The sequence below is a fragment of the Saccoglossus kowalevskii genome, chromosome 16 (genome assembly GCF_978046115.1).
Source record: "Saccoglossus kowalevskii chromosome 16, keSacKowa6.1, whole genome shotgun sequence".
Taxonomy (NCBI): domain Eukaryota; kingdom Metazoa; phylum Hemichordata; class Enteropneusta; family Harrimaniidae; genus Saccoglossus; species Saccoglossus kowalevskii.
In genome coordinates, this window is record NC_140656.1 from 8,806,218 (window position 1) to 8,824,424 (window position 18,207).

The window sequence follows — 18,207 nt, forward strand, 5'->3', positions numbered from 1 at the left end:
TAATTATTCCATTTCAATGAAACTTAGTACAAAGATGCTCTAGGACAATGTACAAACCTAATTAGTTTGGGGTAAAAATCTGTTCATATTAATTCCCTAATAAGCATAATAATTCATAATTTTTTGGTTCTAATCACATTTCAATTAAACTTGGAGACATAGATTTTCTGTTACATTGCGCAGACCTCATTAGTTTTACACTCAAATCTGGTCATATTAATTTTCTGATTTGCATAATTAGTTTTCAGCTAAGTAATTTCGAATTATATTTAATGTGTCTCCAATACTCTCAGCACATGGGAGTTCTTTCTAAGCTTTCTTTGATTTGAAAATGTTGTACTTTGGACATGCTTTTGAGTTTTCATTCAAATTTAGTACATGTATCCTAACATGTATGATCTATGTACTAAATTTGAATGAAAACTGACAAAGCATGTCCAAAATACGACATTTTCAAAAAACAAGATGGCTGCCAGTCAGCCATCTTTGATCCAATTGTGAAATAAATTGTCGTGGACATGTATCCTAACATGTATGATCTAAGTCCCCAACCGTCCGCAAGTCTTAGTCTGTCCGTCCGTTCATCCGTGTGTCCGTCCGTCTGTGCATCAGTCTGTCCAGAGTCATATTCCAAAATCCTGTGAACCGATTCCATTCATTCTTCGCACGTGCCTAGTACCTTATGTGGGACATATGCACATGCAGTGGTTTAGCGATTTGATTCAAAATGGCCGACTGGCAGCCATTTTGTTTTTTGAAAATGTTGTATTTTGGACATGCTTTGTCAGTTTTCATTCAAACTTGGTACATAGATTATACATGTTAGGATACATGTCCATGACGATTTATTTCACAATTGGATCAAAGATGGTCGACTGGCAGCCATTTTGTTTTTGTTTTTTTATGCGGTATCTTGTATGTGCTCTGTCAGTTTTCATTCAAATTTGGCACATACATGTACTTTATACATGTTAGGATGCATGTCCATAATAATTTGTTTCAAAATCTGGTCAAGGATGGCTGATTGACAGTCATCTGACTTTTTGGCCTTACTACTATATTTCCACAATTCATGTACCATTTTCATTCGTATTTGGCACATACATCATACATATCAGTGTGTTTCATAATCAGATCAAAGATGGCTGAATAACAGCTGTTTTTATTTTTGGCCATATTACTACTACATGGAACACGCGTTTTTATGTAAATAAACAATCTGTTGTATACGCCACTTGGAACTCAAATTTCAAGGACACGCTCGCAACAACCCCTCCGCTTTAATATGACGAGCACAAAGAGAACTTTCAAAAATCTTGACGGGGACTGTGTCATTTTCAATGACTTGTTTTCACTGAATCATTCTTGCAGCGAAAATAAAAGTATTTTACAGTAGCTTGGAATGCATGGAAATATCGTGGGTATTCCAACAATTGTCATCCATAATACTGACAGTTTTTCTGGCTTCAAGCCCGAAAAATTCCTTGGCTGATTTACACTGCAATTGGTGTAAAAATGTGTCTCTTGCAAAACTGTTTTAAATGACAGTACAAGGTCACAACTGCTATAAGTTTACAAAGAGTACTACACCGGGAATACTTTAATGGGTGTTGTATTTATTGCTATTTTGTTCTCAGTTTGGTGTCATATTTATTTGAAAAGTTTGTAAATGTCTTGCAAAGTTCGAGTCTCGTTCTGGTAATCAATACTCGCTGTGTTTGGGGAACATTAGCTGGCTTTGGTGTAAGATTTCAGTATCAAAACACAGTTGTTTTGCTTTGTTAGTAATTAGGCACTTGGTGTGTTTTATACTTTAAAAAGAACTAGTGCTGATTATCCCAGCGATAGATTATTGATTGCAAGTCAAGTTTTTTTATTATGTACAAGTTGTATGAAAATGATTGAAGAGTATAAACTAAATTTCTTGGGCTATTTGCAATTTTACTTTGATTTCTTCATTTACTGCACTAGCTCTTTTTCACTGATTAGAGATATTGTAATCTTTGTTCAAGGTTCATTATATAGTCAGAACAGGGTTTCAATATTGCTGTTTTCTTTACATTATGATGTCGCAGTTCACCAAAAAAATGATAATGGAAATGGTTTCCACGGTAACAAATTTATTAGATTCTCAGCTTATAGTTAGTGACCATTTTAAAGTATAAATTGTCGACGACAAAGTCAAATTTCTCAAAAGTGTGAATTTTTATTGTAGCGTTGCATTTCTCTCACTTTCCAGAACCCTACTCAGTGCGCGAAGCTCGTATTCATGTTCGTCATGTCAGAGATTTGTTGAAGTCGATAGATCCTACAGACGCTTACAATGGTACAGATTTACAAGCGCTGAGTTTCCTGAATGCCGTCATTGTCAGAGACAGCCCAGGTGAGTGACAACAATAAACAGTTTTGGATTAGTTGATCCTTCTCCTGAATTCACGGAGTGCACTTATGCAATGCTTAGATGCCCCAACTGTGTGGATTTATTGCTCTACAAAATAGTTTCCTTCACAATATCAATCCAGTGAAAGGCGTTTTATGAGCAGTTTCCACCAATCAGATCACAGTGTGCCGATGTATTTACCAACGTATAAATTTGAGGAATTTAGGAATTATGGATGTCATTTGAAATGAACAGCTGTAACTTTATTATGTGTTGCAATTATATCCAATGCTGCATTTATTATATATCTCTTTCACCATCGGTATCAACACAATTGACATGGGGGTCGACAGAATACTGTAGAATACTTTATTTTTGCTATTTTCGCTGAAGGGATGATTCTGTGAAAATAAAATCCAGCGAATATACTTTTTTTCCTATATTTTACATTAAACTGATCAAAAATCAGTAAAAATAAATTCCATACAAAACGCCCCAAAAAGCCTTTTCAGCAAAAATTAATTCTAGCAAAAATAAAGTATTCCACAGTATACTAGTGATAAACTTGACTTTGATTGCAGTCATGTTATAGAATGACTAGCAGCTTGTCATTCTATACCATATACTTAACAATTTTAGATTTTAGGTGTCCTAGCTGGTATCTTTGACATCTAGTGATTGTATCTATTTTACATAATACAAACATCTTGTCATACTTTAATGACATGATACTGTACATTTTCAAATAAAAATGTGTTAGCACTGCCTTACCACCATGTCCGCTGTGCTCCAAACCCAACACACTCCTGACAGAACGATGTAGTTTTTCACTTCCCCTGACGATTTTTCGTCTGTACCAATCAAATTGCAGGAACGTCAGATAGTGACAGCCATCAAAGAGTAATCATTCACGGCAGAGTTTATTTGTTTGTTGACATAATGTGTGATAAAGTGCTGGCAAATTTCTGCCCAATGTTTATCATGATTTTTGCAGACAATGCAAATACGACTTTGTCTTCCTGGTTATGAATGAGCGTCTGCACAAGAAAGACGGTCTTTTGCAGCCTGCAAGTTGCGCCCTCTGCACTATCTTACCATGGCCACCAAAATGAATATTCATTGAAATTTATTGCAAGGAGGCGTGAGCTTTGCGTATTTCGCAGTATTGTTTTTCTGTCAGGAGTTAGTGGGGTCTGATGCCGTTTGGCCGGTGAGTGCGTCACTCATATGTACATGTCAGGCTAGGATAATTAATGCACATATTATTGCTGGACTTGTGTATGTTAAGTTGTTTCTCTGGTTTCTTGCAGGCCGCAACAAGAAGTCTGACTCGGTTGACTGTACACCGCCTGATTTTATCATGCCAGAAAGTGCTGAACGTCCATTGATGCCCCTTAACCCATTGATAAAAGAAGCCAAAGCACCCCTATGTTTACAAGTATTCACAGCTAGTGGATGGAACCCACCCCCGGGTAACAGGAAACTGCATGGTAAGTTTTAAATTAATAACAGTAATAGTATGAATAGCCAGTGGATGTAACCCACCCCTGCGAAGCAGAAAACTCGTCGGTATAGTTTAGTGAACAGTAATAACATTTGCCCCAAGATGCAAGGAAGCAAAAAGAATTAGATATCTTGCATGAAAATACAATTCTATGGTATACCTTTGGCTTGAAGTCATAACCCTCTAAGAACCCATGGCATAAAATCACTAACCACTAACCCACTCACATGAGAAATTCTTTTCTTTTTAATTGATAAGGCACATTTGTGCTTTGGCGTAAAACAATATTTTGTACTTCACCTTGTATTCAATTACTATTATATGTATATCAGTTCCAATTTTGGTTCTGTCAAGTTTCCATGACAATGTAGACACCGTTTCATTTACAGCGATTTATTCTGTTCACAGGTGATTTAATGTACCTACATACAATTACCTTAGAGAACAATTCTTACCACATTACGGCTTCTACCAAAGGATTTTATATTAACAGGTAATATTCATCTTTCTTTACTTTGTTTTGTTTTACTTCATTGGTTTAAGTATTAAAGTGTGAAACCCACTTGAGTGTAGGCTTTTTTGGAATCTAGAAACAAAGGTACATTTCTTCTACATGGCCAATACTGCCAGTGCCAACAACAATTGTTTTCATAGTTTGATTTCACAATCAAATTCAAGATGGCTTAAATGCCTGCCAACTTAAAGTAAAAATGCATTAAAATCGAGAATTTTGGCCCTGGAAATTTTTTGTTCATCAATTTTTTATACATATACGAGTCCTTGATGCATGTCATCTTGTTTTTATATCTGATTCAAAATGGCTGACTGGCAGACATGGGAGTTATGACGACTGTATCATTTTAATATACACTAGATCTGAGGAAGATATTGTTTCAAGCAGATCTTGCCACCTATAACCTATATAAACATAACCATGGCAACATCGAGGGCAAGCAAAATTTCCAAAAATGCTTTTCAAATCTACCAACCATGACAACAATTAATAAATTTTTATGAGTTAGACTCTGGTAACTATAGCAACACATCATAATTTGTTGCGGGAATGAAATTTGTACAATCTAGTAACATATTGGTGTTATGGTTTAAACTTCATTATATAAAAAAAATACATTGTATGCATGCATTTTCTTGTAGCATAGTTTCTGCAACACATTTATTAGCTGTAATTAGTTGTCGTTTAATTTCAGAAAAGAGTCGTAAAATTCAGACATGTTTTGCGAATCTCTGAAGTCAGAAAAAAATTAAAACTTACAGCTTATAAAAAAATTATACTTGATGTGAAAGGATCTTGCTCGATGTGTAAGGTTTTCAAAGTTAGGCAGCCTCGGACAAGCAACATTAATCGCCTATCCTCGTAACTCGGCCTGTCATTGGTATCTGACCTTTGACTGACCTGTATCAATAGATTGTTTTCACAAGTACCATAAATCAAAGTGTAACTTGTTATATTTTTATCATTTTGATGCACATTTTCTTTTATGTCAGATCAACCTTAGAAGTATTTGATCCCAAACCATCAGAGCCTAAGCACCTGTCTCATTCATTGGTGGAACTATTGCAGAAAATCAGTCCATTATTCAAGAAAAACTTTACACAGATGATAAAAAAGAGGTTAGTCAAATTTTTACTTCCACAAGCGCTATTGGTTCATTTCTACGAGTCCTTTTATTAGAATTTAAAATATGATTTCTTGTAACAAGATTTTTCTGTTAACCATCTGAATTTACTGTTCTGTTGTCTCTGCAGAAGCCAACGCCATCCATTGGAGAGAGTCTTGGTACCTTTCCAGATCTACAGCTGGACTGCACCGGTTACAGAACACACTATTGATTCAATACGAGCAGAGGATTGTGAGTCATTATTTGTTGAGTAAAGTACCAACCAACCAACCAACACATGCAATCACATGATTGAGTTTTTCTCTATTCTATTCCGTGCCGGTAACTTATATGGCCTTCCACGAAACAGTCCTGTTAGTCCCAAATAGTACAAAATTCATGGCACAAAGTTTTAACATGGTTTACAGGCGTCCACCACTTAGATGTCCGATTGGCAGCCATTTTAGTGGTAACAGAAATCAAGCCTTGTCAGTCTTGTGCAAACATAATGATAGCTTTCATACAAACTTGACTGCGTCTAGTATTTTGCTTACAACTGACATTAAATACAACTTCTTTGTTACTCTTAAATAGCTCACAATTCCAGACTTGGATATGAAGAACACATACCAGGACAGACCAGAGATTGGAATGAAGAAATTCAAACCACTCATGATCTACCCAGAAAGACTCTCCCTGATAGAATTATCCGTGAAAGAGCAATATTTAAAGTTCAGAGTGACTTTGTACAAGCAGCCTTACGTGGTGCTACTGCTGTTATTGATGGCAATATCATGGCTATAAACCCTGGGGAAGAATCTAAGTAAGTTGAAAATCACTTTGCGCTGTACTGTAAAGGGGGTAATTATTCACTGGGTTTTAATTTAGCTTATTTCGCTGACTGGAAAAATGCGCTAAATTAAAACACAGTGAATATGTAAAATTTAGCATAGAACACATTATCTAAATGATAAAACCGTGAATTTAAAACCCACTGAATATGCCTGAAATGATAAATCAGTGAAATTTAAACCCAGTGAAAATTAGTCATTTTACAGTATTTCAGTTTGTCAGTATTCAATGGTTCATTGGGAAATAAACATTCATTTTGAAATAAATCGTGACATGACCAATATTTATATTGTGTACTTTGCGCGTTGACCTGTGTACAGGTGAATATAAGGACATATTGATCCAGAGCACAGGTGCTTATTGACTCAGAAATCACATGTTGAATTGCAATTGCAGGAAGAAAAATGTGTGCATGTTCACTTCAAACCAACCACGCTCAGGAAACCTGTATTGAGCATTCTTAATGGGGAGTGGCAAAAAAGCAAAATTTTCGCACCAATACATGTTGCCAAATGCAAACAATTATTTTATTTAAACAAAATAATGCATACTGTAAAATGACTAATTTTCACTGGGTTTAAATTTCGCTGATTTACCATTTCATGCACATTCAGTGGGTTTTAAATTCACTGTTTTATCATTTAGATAATGTGTTCTATGCTAAATTTAACATATTCACTGAGTTTCAATTTAGCGCAATTTAAAGTCAGCGAAATAAGCAAAATTAAAACCCAGTGAATAGTTAACACTTTTACAGTATATTTACTCCCATACTCGCATGTGTCTTGTTCAAACTTTAATATGGTTTCTGCAATGACGTGATCATTGTGTAGATCTATAACTTGTTTGTGTTTTTTACAGAATGCAGATGTATATATGGAATAATATTTTTTTTAGTTTGGGATTTGACGTGCGTGATCACTACAAGGACTACGGCGGTGACTATGCAGCCTACGTGGCACCGGTAAGTCGTATGTGATGACCGAATGAGCAAACCTCGATTAAAGCACAACCAGTCGCAGCAAGAGAACCTTTAAATGTTTGATAATAGATGTTATTTCCTTTTGCTTTTGCCTTTTCGAAAAGATTAGCTTGTCCAATATTCTTGACCATTATATTTCAGTTTGCTTCACTTGAATTGAACGAGATTTACTTTTTCATATTTAGAGTATTTATTCACTGGAAATTGAATTAAATTAATTCTTTGATTTCAGAGTTGTGATCTGCAAGGTGTCAAAGCATACAATAACATTGATGTGGAGGGATTGTATACCCTAGGAACGGTTGTCATTGATTACCGTGGTTACAGAGTCACAGCACAATCCATCATTCCGGGAATATTGGAACGTGAACAAGAAGAATCAGTAATTTATGGTTCGATTGACTTCGGAAAAACAGTCGCTACAAATGAAAAGTTTGTTGAGTTGGTGAGTTTAGTTATATATACTGAAATTACTCTCCACGTAATGGCTGAGTTCGTTATTGGTGTCGTAATAACAAAATTTGGCAGTTAATAGTAACTTTACTATCAATGGTGAATTGACTGCATGGAGAACATCGAGATTGGCTATTGATCATGCCTTTTAGTGACGAACCAATTCTGCAGTGTGATTGGATGTAGCGAATGCCATTCCCAGCGTCAATAGTGGTTGTCTCTCCATAAAAATAGTTTTCAGAGATTTATTATATATGACAAATGACAACACCAAACAGTTGCATATTTGAATGCCATTACTTGCTTCTATTCTGCCATTTCAGAACTGGATCTATATCAAAATGTGAATGGATGTTGTTCAATCTCTGTACATTATGGAACCTTGATGCTTTTCATCTTGTTTTGCAGATTGGATTCAAAATGGCCAAATGGTGGCCATTTCATTCAAATGAATGCAGTTCTGGAAACTTATCTCTGACATGCTCTAAATCATTCTTATTCAAACTTATAATATTTCTTAAACTTGGTAACTCACAGGGTCTATTAAATACTGTACAATTATTTCTTGTGGTTGTCTCTTACTGACATTCTTTCACTTTTCAACAATTCATTTGTTTTACCAGCTGCTATATCTTACAGTATGTCCTTCATAATCCTTCTCCTTGTAGTTAAGTAAATCAGCACAACAACTGAAAATCCTTCCACACAAGGTGTTAAATGAGAAAAACGAATTAGTGGAACTATATTCATCCATAGAGTGCAAAGGAATCAAAGGAAATGATGGACGTTACTATATCCTAGATCTACTCAGGACATTCCCTCCTGATATACACTACCTTCCAAGTGAGTATCTCATGCAATTACCACCTAATCAATTTGAAATGGTTTTTTGAACGAAATCTGAAATTTCAACATTCCATGACATTGGTACTGTTTCACAAAATAGTTATCTTCGATATCAACAATTTTGATTAAAACTTGTGATGTCAAAAGTTTAAGTGAATCATCGTTAGAATTTTGTGTGATAATTGTATGTTTTGATGTTTCAGTGGAAGGTGAAGAAGTAAGTGAAGAAGCTCAAGCCATGGGCTATCCCAAGAAACACAGACATAAGCTGTGTACCCTGAGACAAGAACTTATTGAAGCTTTTGTTGAGTAAGTCGTGCAATTTGCACTTCACTGTGGTAACTAATATCTTACCGTAAAATTTCTAATTGAGGCCGCAGCTTTAATTTAAAATTCATTTTTTCAATGGACGAATTCAGATGCGTGAAGTCTTGGTGCGGCTTTAATTAGAGCATTCACTTCGGTAACAGTGGGAAATTTTTCGCAGAAAACAAAGGCCAGAAGGGATAATGATATGCTAATGAGATGCACTACACTCGATTGCAACTTTGTTGCGATTCTAAGGCACTTTCCGATTTTTACACACAGACAAACTTGACAAATTTCACACTGTATAACATACTGCACAATAAATAATATCTACAAATAGATTTGTATGCATTTGCATATTACGGGACTGTATACTACAATCTCTTGAATTAGCACCGGTATAGGTCACAAGTGAGAGACAGCCGTCTGACACAGTCGATTGCGGCATGTTCGACTTCCGGCAGAGTGACTGTACATTCCATGTTTAATTTAGACATCGGGGAAATAAAAAAACAAAAAAAAGTCAATCAAAAAAAAAATGTTCGCATGATAACAAAAAAAATACTCTATTAAATATATTATTTAATGTAATATATATTTATTTTCTTGATAATGAAAAGTATATTCTAAAAGAAGTCAAAACAAAAACGAATGCATTCTTAATACCAACTGATCATGGTAACGGTCATGCTGCGTTTCACACAAGTGAATAACTTGCTTGTTTTCAAAGTGACGTACAATGACGCACAAAAAATAAATTCGTCGAATTGTTGTAAAAATTCAACTTAGTTTCGGTCACATATAAACGCTCGATACGATATCCGCCATGTTTGTTCAAACATCTTTAGTGACTTGAAACTGTTTTGTTGACCTGATAGGTCAAGTCGCTAATTAACCAATCAAAACGCTGGATGGTGCCAAAATGATTAAATTACCATAGCTCATTTAAATATGTTAATGTAGTTCAGTGACCTCATGGTAAACAAAACACGGAAGAGATTTACCGTTGTTGTCGTGCGGTCATTTGGCTTTGATTTTGATGGGAAAGCGGCATGATTTTTTTTTAAATCAAGAAATTAGTTGTTTACGAAAGATAAGCTGAGCATTGAAAAAGAATTTAACACTTTTGTCGATAATAACAGCTCATTGTCGAAACCCAGTCATGCTACCCACAATAAACCTGTACTCTGGAATAAGCGTCAATGACTACAGAAAACCTTAATTAGACTCTAATCTAAGCGTCAGGAAACATAGAAATGTTAGAAAAATTATGCCTTAATTTAAAATTAAATGGTATATCTTTTTCTGAAATATGTGGTGGCTGTTTGGTTTGTGAAAGTTTTGGGTGCGGTTTATATTGCAGACTTTTTCCTGGGATCAAAACTTGTCAATGTCTCAAGTTAGGGGTGCGGCTTCTATTAAAGCTGTGGCCTCGAATATGATTTTTGCGGTACTTCTAAATTTCATAACTACTAGTATATTTATTTGATAAATCTATTTTGGTGATAGTAGCAAATTACATTCACCAAAAATTATCAAATCTGATGTATCATAGGTAATATTTTTGTTTATTTATTTCATAGACACAAGTACATGGTATTTGTGAGGCATGCAGCATTTCTATTGATGCAGAAACAACAAAACTCAAAAGCATCTAAAGAAGAAACTACCAAACCAAAGCAGGAGCAACTTCAAATTCAAGATATTCCCATTGATGAGGATGATGAGAACATTGCCATGGAGATTGAATCTGATAAAGTAATAAAAACTGATGCCACCGATTCTGAATCTGTTATCATGGAAACTGATTCCAATGCAAATAAAACTAAGACATCTGATTCAAAAGAGAAAAACAATGATAATGAAAAGTCTCCTTGCGAGATAGAACCAAAATCAACTGATGAAGAGAAACTTGCGAGTTGTGATGAAACCATAGTAAAAAAAGTGGAAAAGAAGATGGTGAACGGAGATGAGGTTCTTGTGAATGGAGTTGAAAAGGAATCTAATGGAGAAGAAACTCTTGTGAACGGGGTGAAAACAGATTCCAGTGATCCAAAGGAAATTTTAGGAGATGTAGCTCTTGTGAATGGGGTGGCAAAAGAATCTGAGGGAATTAATCAGGAAGTGGAAATTGCCGCGAAAGAATTGGCAGAAAGTATAGACACATGTAAGACATTTCTTTATTGCTTGTGTTGAACCACTTTTAGGTGTGTAATGTAGCAACAAGGCTTTACATGATTTTAATTCTGTTATTACTGTGATTATGTCGGAGACAAATCTTGGTTTGTGCTGTACTCTCATGACCGTCATTCATGTGGAATCATACATGGTTTAGAAACCGACAAAATAAAAATGATATCATGATCTGCTAGCACACATGGCAATGCCACCCAGCTCACACACTATCCATTCTGTTGATCACGTGACATGCAAAGGAAGCACACAGTATGCCAAACAATTTTATATTTAGTATGGACAAATAATGTAACTAGGTTGGCAGCACATACTCTTACATTCTACTGTTTTGTCAAAGTTTGAATGCAGTTTGAAAACAGGAACCTGTCCCACAGAACATGCCTTGATTGATCTTTTTCAAATTTGTGCACATACATTGCACGCCGTCAGATGCATGTGCACACTCATTCATACAATGATCAGATTCAAGATAGCCGAATGCAAGCTGTTTATGTACTAAAAAATCATTGTAATTTAGCTCTTTTATCATCCCAAAAATTAATCTCGGTCACATATCGATCGATTTAGTTCAAACATGGTACACACATCACCTAACAGTATCACGCATGCATTGAACACTGTGACCATGATGCACATCATTTTGTTTTTCTGGTCAAATTCGAAAGTATAGCCATTTTGTAACTTTATACATGCACCTTGTCACACGTTTGCACATGCATTTGTTTGATGATTCAATTCAGGCCACTTCTTTCTTGCATAAGGTACATTGTTTATCATATAATTATAATCTTGTTTACTTTGACCTTTCAGATGACCAAAATCAAAAAGAGATAGTGCTGACAGCGTCCAGAGCAGCTGGCTCTCTTAGTGATACAGAATTTGATGTTCGGTTTAACCCCGATGTTTTCTCACCCGGTGTTAAACACACAGACCCAGAGGTCAGTCTTACACTTTTCCCACATGTATGCAGTATCCAATTCATGAGCGTGTTCCGTCAACAGAATCAACTGAGCCTAACCACCTATACATTGAAACTACTATTGCTAAATAAATTTAATTTGCCATGTTATATATATATGCACTTAAACTCCAACCAAACTTGTCCTAACTGTGTGGCAGAATGCTTCAATGGTTTTACAAAATGTGTTGCCACGGCAATATATTAATGTGTTCATCATTCAGTGGATGGCAATTACCTATTATTGAAATTTTGGTTGGAAATCAACCAATTAAAGTGAAATAATCTAGAAGAAGAAAATCTATTTACGAATTTTCGCTGATATAATTCCAAATAAAAAATAGTCTAGCAAAACTTGTTCTTTGATTTTTAATAAAGAGTACACCAAACCTGTTTTTCTTTTTAATTTCTGCAGGGTGAATATTTAGTCCGACAGAAGCAAGTGGTACGAGATGCTGCCCATTTTTTGATTACATACCAGATTCCAACCATGGTAAGTACATTTTTTGAATTTTGAGAATTAAGTAACATTATTTGACATTCTAACATGGATATGAACTAATTATTAACTCAAATACATGTATTATTATTATTATATACAATAGTGGCAATAGCTTACTGGTTAATTACTCTTATTATTCACCATAATTTGTTGTTGATTACTCCCTCAGATCAAGGATTGTTTAGAACACAACATTGCTCCTATAGATGGAACTTCACTATCAGAAATTATGCATCAAAGGTACGATTACACAATTACAATTTGCATTTTTATGTGTTTACGATATATGGTTTATAAAAATCGAAAGATCTACTGCAAAATACTTTATTTTCGTTTAGAATTAATTTCAGCTGAAGGAATGATACAATGAAAATAAAATTCAGCGAATATACTTTTTTTCCTATATTTTACTTTCAACTCGTCAGAAATCAGTGAAAATAAATTCCATACAAAACACCCAAAAAATCTTTTCAGCGAAAATTAATTCCAGCTAAAATAAATTATTTTACAATATGATATTTTGCAGTTAAGTTGACACTTGTATATTTGTTGCTGTGAACCAATCTGTTATTTAAGACTGCGGCCATTACCAAAGTTAAGCCGGATTTTGTGCTCTGTGCGATCGATGTATGAAATTGTTCTTGATAATGAACAGATATATCAGCTGAAAGGCGTGTTAGTAAAAATATTACTGTCAGAATATTGTCATTTACAAGGAAAACTTTAGCCTTCTTTTTTGACTACCCTTGATTACGGTGAAGCTGGCTTAATAGTATGTGACATTTGAATATGGTTAATAAGATAAAGCGGCCATTGATCCTAGGCGATTGTAGGGGGTTGATGTGATGTGACATGACATCTGAATACATTTGCATGGCTAATAAGATAAAGCGGCCATTGATTCTAGGTGATTTTAAGGGTTGATGTGATGTGACATGACACATGAATGCATTTGCATAGCTAATAAGATAAAGCGACCATTGATCCTAGGCAATTGTAGGGGTTGATGTGTTGTGACATGACATCTGAATACATTTGCATAGCTAATAAGATAAAGCGGCCATTGATTCTAGGTGATTTTAAGGGTTGATGTGATGTGACATGACACATGAATGCATTTGCATGGCTAATAAGATAAAGCGACCATTGATCCTAGGCAATTGTAGGGGTTGATGTGATGTGACATGACATCTGAATACATTTGCATAGCTAATAAGATAAAGCGGCCATTGATTCTAGGTGATTTTAAGGGTTGATGTGATGTGACATGACACATGAATGCATTTGCATGGCTAATAAGATAAAGCGGCCATTGATTCTAGGTGATTTTAAGGGTTGATGTGATGTGACATGACATCTGAATACATTTGCATAGCTAATAAGATAAAGCGGCCATTGATTCTAGGTGATTTTAAGGGTTGATGTGATGTGACATGACACATGAATGCATTTGCATGGCTAATAAGATAAAGCGGCCATTGATTCTAGGCAATTGTAGGGGTTGATGTGTTGTGACATGACATCTGAATACATTTGCATAGCTAATAAGATAAAGCGGCCATTGATTCTAGGCGATTGTAGGGGTGGGTGTGGCATACTCTGGAAAGCACATAAATTGTAGATTTGGTAATAACTGATGTCATCACTGATTCATTGCAGGGGTATCAATATACGTTATATCAGTAAAGTTGCTGATCTTTCAGCTAAGCTACCAACCTTGAGTTATTTACATGTAAGTATATCACTTCAGTTTATTTGCCCACCAAATAATTTGGTTCGAATAATTAAAAGATGGTGGGGTTTTTCTCTAAATTCAAGATTCATTTTGAACCAACCTTAAAAAATGATAATGCAGATTTATTTTGATAATCTTTATTATTTACATCATTATCTATGAAAGCAGACTCATTTTGAACAAGACCTTTTTGTGGAAGATGCCAACGTGTGAACAGTTAACACTTGCGTTTCTCAAGATGTATGGTGAAATTTCGTTGTGGCCTAATTTTGAACGCCTACGAATCATCTAATTTCAAACCTATTTATGTACACAAAGAAATATTTTGCTGTCGTTTTTCAAATTATAAGAAAACCTTCTTCAAGCACAATTTACATAGCTATTTACAATCTTTCTTCAGATGCAAATTCATGTAGACATCAGGAGTCAATTTCTCTTGTTATTTCTATTTTCAGAAACTTTGTGTTTGTGAAATAATCAGTCGATCAGCGAAACATATTTTCACATCATATCTACAAGGTGTGAGTCAAGTTAGTTTATCAGCTGCCATCAGTCATTTTCTAAACTGTTATCTTAGTTCATTTCCATCACCACAACCACAGAAACCTGAAGACAGGGTAAGTTATGTTAATAATACTACTAATACTAATAATGCTGTACTATATACAGTCAAACCTGTGTTAACGACCACCTGTGCAGAGCGGACACCTGCTCATAGCGACCACCTCAGTACAGTCCCTTCACAATTTACACGTTAAAGACACTGGCTATAGCGACCACCTGTCCAACGCGACCAGCGACCACCCTATTGTAGACCTATTCACACTTTAACCTTTGTATAACGACCACCAACATGTCCATCAGACGGTCTCAGCAAAAAGACAATAGCTACTTGCGAATCGCTAACAGGAAAGTGGCCATATGTTACGTTCAGATTACCGAGTACACAATCTGTAGACAGGGGTGACAATCGCAACTTGGATTGTGAAGTTGCGAAAAAGTAAAAAAAAAACAAAAAAACAGTTGAATATCATCTGAATGTAACGTCTGGAGACTGGAAAGATTTTAACAACAAATTAAAACAGTTTCATTCAAAGTTGGAAATGAAAAACTAGCTTGTTTCCGATCGGTACTACCCCGGTATACTATCGATCCCCAGCCGGCCAGCGGCACTTCTGTGGACTGTCTCGCACATGAAGAGCACATTCCTCCCGTCCCGAAAACAAGAAAAATGAACCAGTTTAATTAAATGAGAGATGTTTTATTTACCCTGTCGACATGAAATACCCGAACAAAATAATAAAACATTCGCTATTTCGTTCTCATCGCGGGATTGCAAAATCCGACCTATTTTGGCCGCCATGTTGTTTGTTGTTGATCGTTATAAATTATGCTAATGAAGCTAGCGCATGGGCAAAACTGAGGGGTCATCTCGGGGTTATTCTCAACGAAAAATGATTTCTATTTTGATCCTCTTTTTTCATAAACGGTAATATCAATAATTCGAGAAAAAATCATTTCGTTTGGGCAGTTTTGATGCGTCGATGCTTGCAACAAATAACTGTAAAATTGCGTGTACGATCATCGTGTTTCATTTCCGGTTCGTTTGACTTTCTGATTCAACGCCGAGAGTTGGAGCAATCGTTACGAGTTTGGTAAATTTTGTTTATTACCAATGCTTCTTCATTTTTAATGCTTGTTTGTTTGTTTTTTCAAACACGGCAACTTTGCCTGTGCATTTTGTCACAGTGTACAATCGACAATACTAACGATGGGACTGATTACCGCCTGTGATGGGCTGGGGAATAAGACTGCATGGCGAGAATGTGAAAGTCCGAGCTGAAACACCAATGCGGCCGATCGTTGACAATCGTTCTTATGCATTAAATACACCAATGAATCCATGGGCAGAATCACTTGGTTTCAGTGAATTTACATGATATAATTTGTAGTAAAAAAGTAAAGCTGTGTAATTATCCAGATGAAAATGAGTGACTTATTAAAAAGACCAATTCATTGTAGGTTTGTTTTGCTGATGATCTCCCTTAAAATTCCCACCCTAATTAATATTCATGATTACATGAATAAATTAGGCCACCTCCATATAAAGACCACCTGTCTATAAAGGACAGTTTGGCTCAGTCCACTGACTGTCCTTTATAGACAGGTTTGACTGTACTTTATATATATAATAAGCTAAATGACAAATGCCTTTAGGCTGAGAAAAAAAATATCTGTTTCTCATTTTTTCCTTCTAAAGCATTTCAAATTTTCTTCCATATGTGCTTTATTGAATCAACTGCAGTATTTTGACATGCCGAATTTTGGCAAAATTCCAAATCTTTGCGAGTCAGAAACTGTCCTTACCCCAACACCTCTATTCAGCACCTTCTCTATAGACTTGTCGTTTATGACCCATATAAACTGATCAAAATGCTCTGTTGGTGGTTAGTTTCATTGTATACTTTTGTGTTCAGCATTTAAGTGTCACTGGTCACTACAAAGTACGATTTGATGACAGTATCACCTAAAATGGTTTTGTGATTATTTTACAGCATTTTTACAACCACAGTAAAAAGAAGAAGAATAAGAAGAAGTCCAGATACATATCAGCCTTGTTCCAAGGTATCTTGTAGTTGAATAAATTGTACAGACAGACAGACAGACAGGCAGACAGACACAGACATTACAACATGAAATGCAGGATGCATATTCGTCTTCACGGCAATCATCTCGCCACTGCTGGTAGATGCACTACTCACTGCACCATATATAACACAGTGTGTCCATCTGAAATCATTTCTTGGTCAACTTGGTACAAAAAGAGATGTACTGTTTTCTGTTTTTCTTTTGTTTGTTTTGTTTTTTGAGCTGATCCAAATTTGCCAACTGGTTTTTGTCAAAAAATCTTAGTGATAACCATTAAACACATTGAGACAGATTTTTTAAAAAACATAGTACTGTGAAAGTAGCCTCTTTGTAGTCCCTTATATTAGATACATATAACTTTAAACATTTTCACTCAACATGGCAGACATTTGCATTAAACAAAATCAGTGGTAATCTTTGAAAATAATTGAGACAATCCTTGATGGTTTTACTCTATTTGTTGTATTAATAGACAGTATGGCCTGGACGACTCTAACCCCAGCAGAAATGTGGACCAATATCAAAGCAGAGGCTAAGGAGTACTATATGTATGAAATGCAATGGTAAGTTGGGATTCAAGCCCTCTAACTTGGCTGTGTTTCATTAGTAATAAAAACAAACTTAGAAAATGTGCAATACTCTATAGTTGCGCTATGTTCTTCATTGGTGCTTATAGCCCAGGTTCAGAGAATTCATTAAATTCAAAATAAACAGTTGTATCCCGTTTTCAGTGATTTTATGCATCTATTTTTAGTGTTTGAAGATTCCACAGAAAGACTTTCCAATGTTACCCCCCAACCCTTTGCCCTGATTCTAACCAAATCTGTTGTATACCCCCCCCCCCATTTGAGGGTACATATTGGGTTAAAGTTAGATCAAAAGGTGGGGGATTCACTAGAAAGTCTTTCTGTTGCACTGGTTATGCCTAACATTCTGTCATTCCTGTTTATGTAATTTTCACTTCACAGCGAAAGCGTAGATGCCGTGGTTGAGAAGTATCACATACAGAAGATATCGCTGCTACGCGAGATTTGTCTCAAAGTTGGTATACAAATTATGCTGCGAGAATACAACTTTGATAATAAGCACAAACCCACGTTTACAGAGGAAGACATTCTTAACATGTTTCCTGTTGTTAAACACGTTAATCCTATTGCCAGTGATGCTTACAGTTACTTTCAAACAGGCCAGGCTAAAGTACAACAAGGTAAGAGCATTTAGA

General features: G+C 35.5%; 1 protein-coding gene across 1 annotated transcript in view; it reads left to right on the forward strand.

Moving 5' to 3' along the window:
- Positions 1–18,207, forward strand: part of LOC100373618 (clustered mitochondria protein homolog) — a 58,061-nt gene that overhangs the window by 30,116 nt on the left and 9,738 nt on the right. Inside the window, exons 4-22 of the mRNA XM_085491731.1 lie at positions 2,240–2,383; positions 3,691–3,870; positions 4,293–4,377; positions 5,391–5,516; positions 5,652–5,755; positions 6,098–6,326; positions 7,217–7,319; positions 7,570–7,782; positions 8,459–8,633; positions 8,840–8,945; positions 10,529–11,112; positions 11,952–12,079; positions 12,515–12,592; positions 12,771–12,841; positions 14,261–14,333; positions 14,792–14,953; positions 16,892–16,961; positions 17,458–17,548; positions 17,954–18,192. Coding sequence (XP_085347857.1) covers positions 2,240–2,383; positions 3,691–3,870; positions 4,293–4,377; positions 5,391–5,516; positions 5,652–5,755; positions 6,098–6,326; positions 7,217–7,319; positions 7,570–7,782; positions 8,459–8,633; positions 8,840–8,945; positions 10,529–11,112; positions 11,952–12,079; positions 12,515–12,592; positions 12,771–12,841; positions 14,261–14,333; positions 14,792–14,953; positions 16,892–16,961; positions 17,458–17,548; positions 17,954–18,192 — 2,961 coding nt within the window. The remainder of the gene's footprint in view (positions 1–2,239; positions 2,384–3,690; positions 3,871–4,292; positions 4,378–5,390; positions 5,517–5,651; positions 5,756–6,097; positions 6,327–7,216; positions 7,320–7,569; positions 7,783–8,458; positions 8,634–8,839; positions 8,946–10,528; positions 11,113–11,951; positions 12,080–12,514; positions 12,593–12,770; positions 12,842–14,260; positions 14,334–14,791; positions 14,954–16,891; positions 16,962–17,457; positions 17,549–17,953; positions 18,193–18,207) is intronic.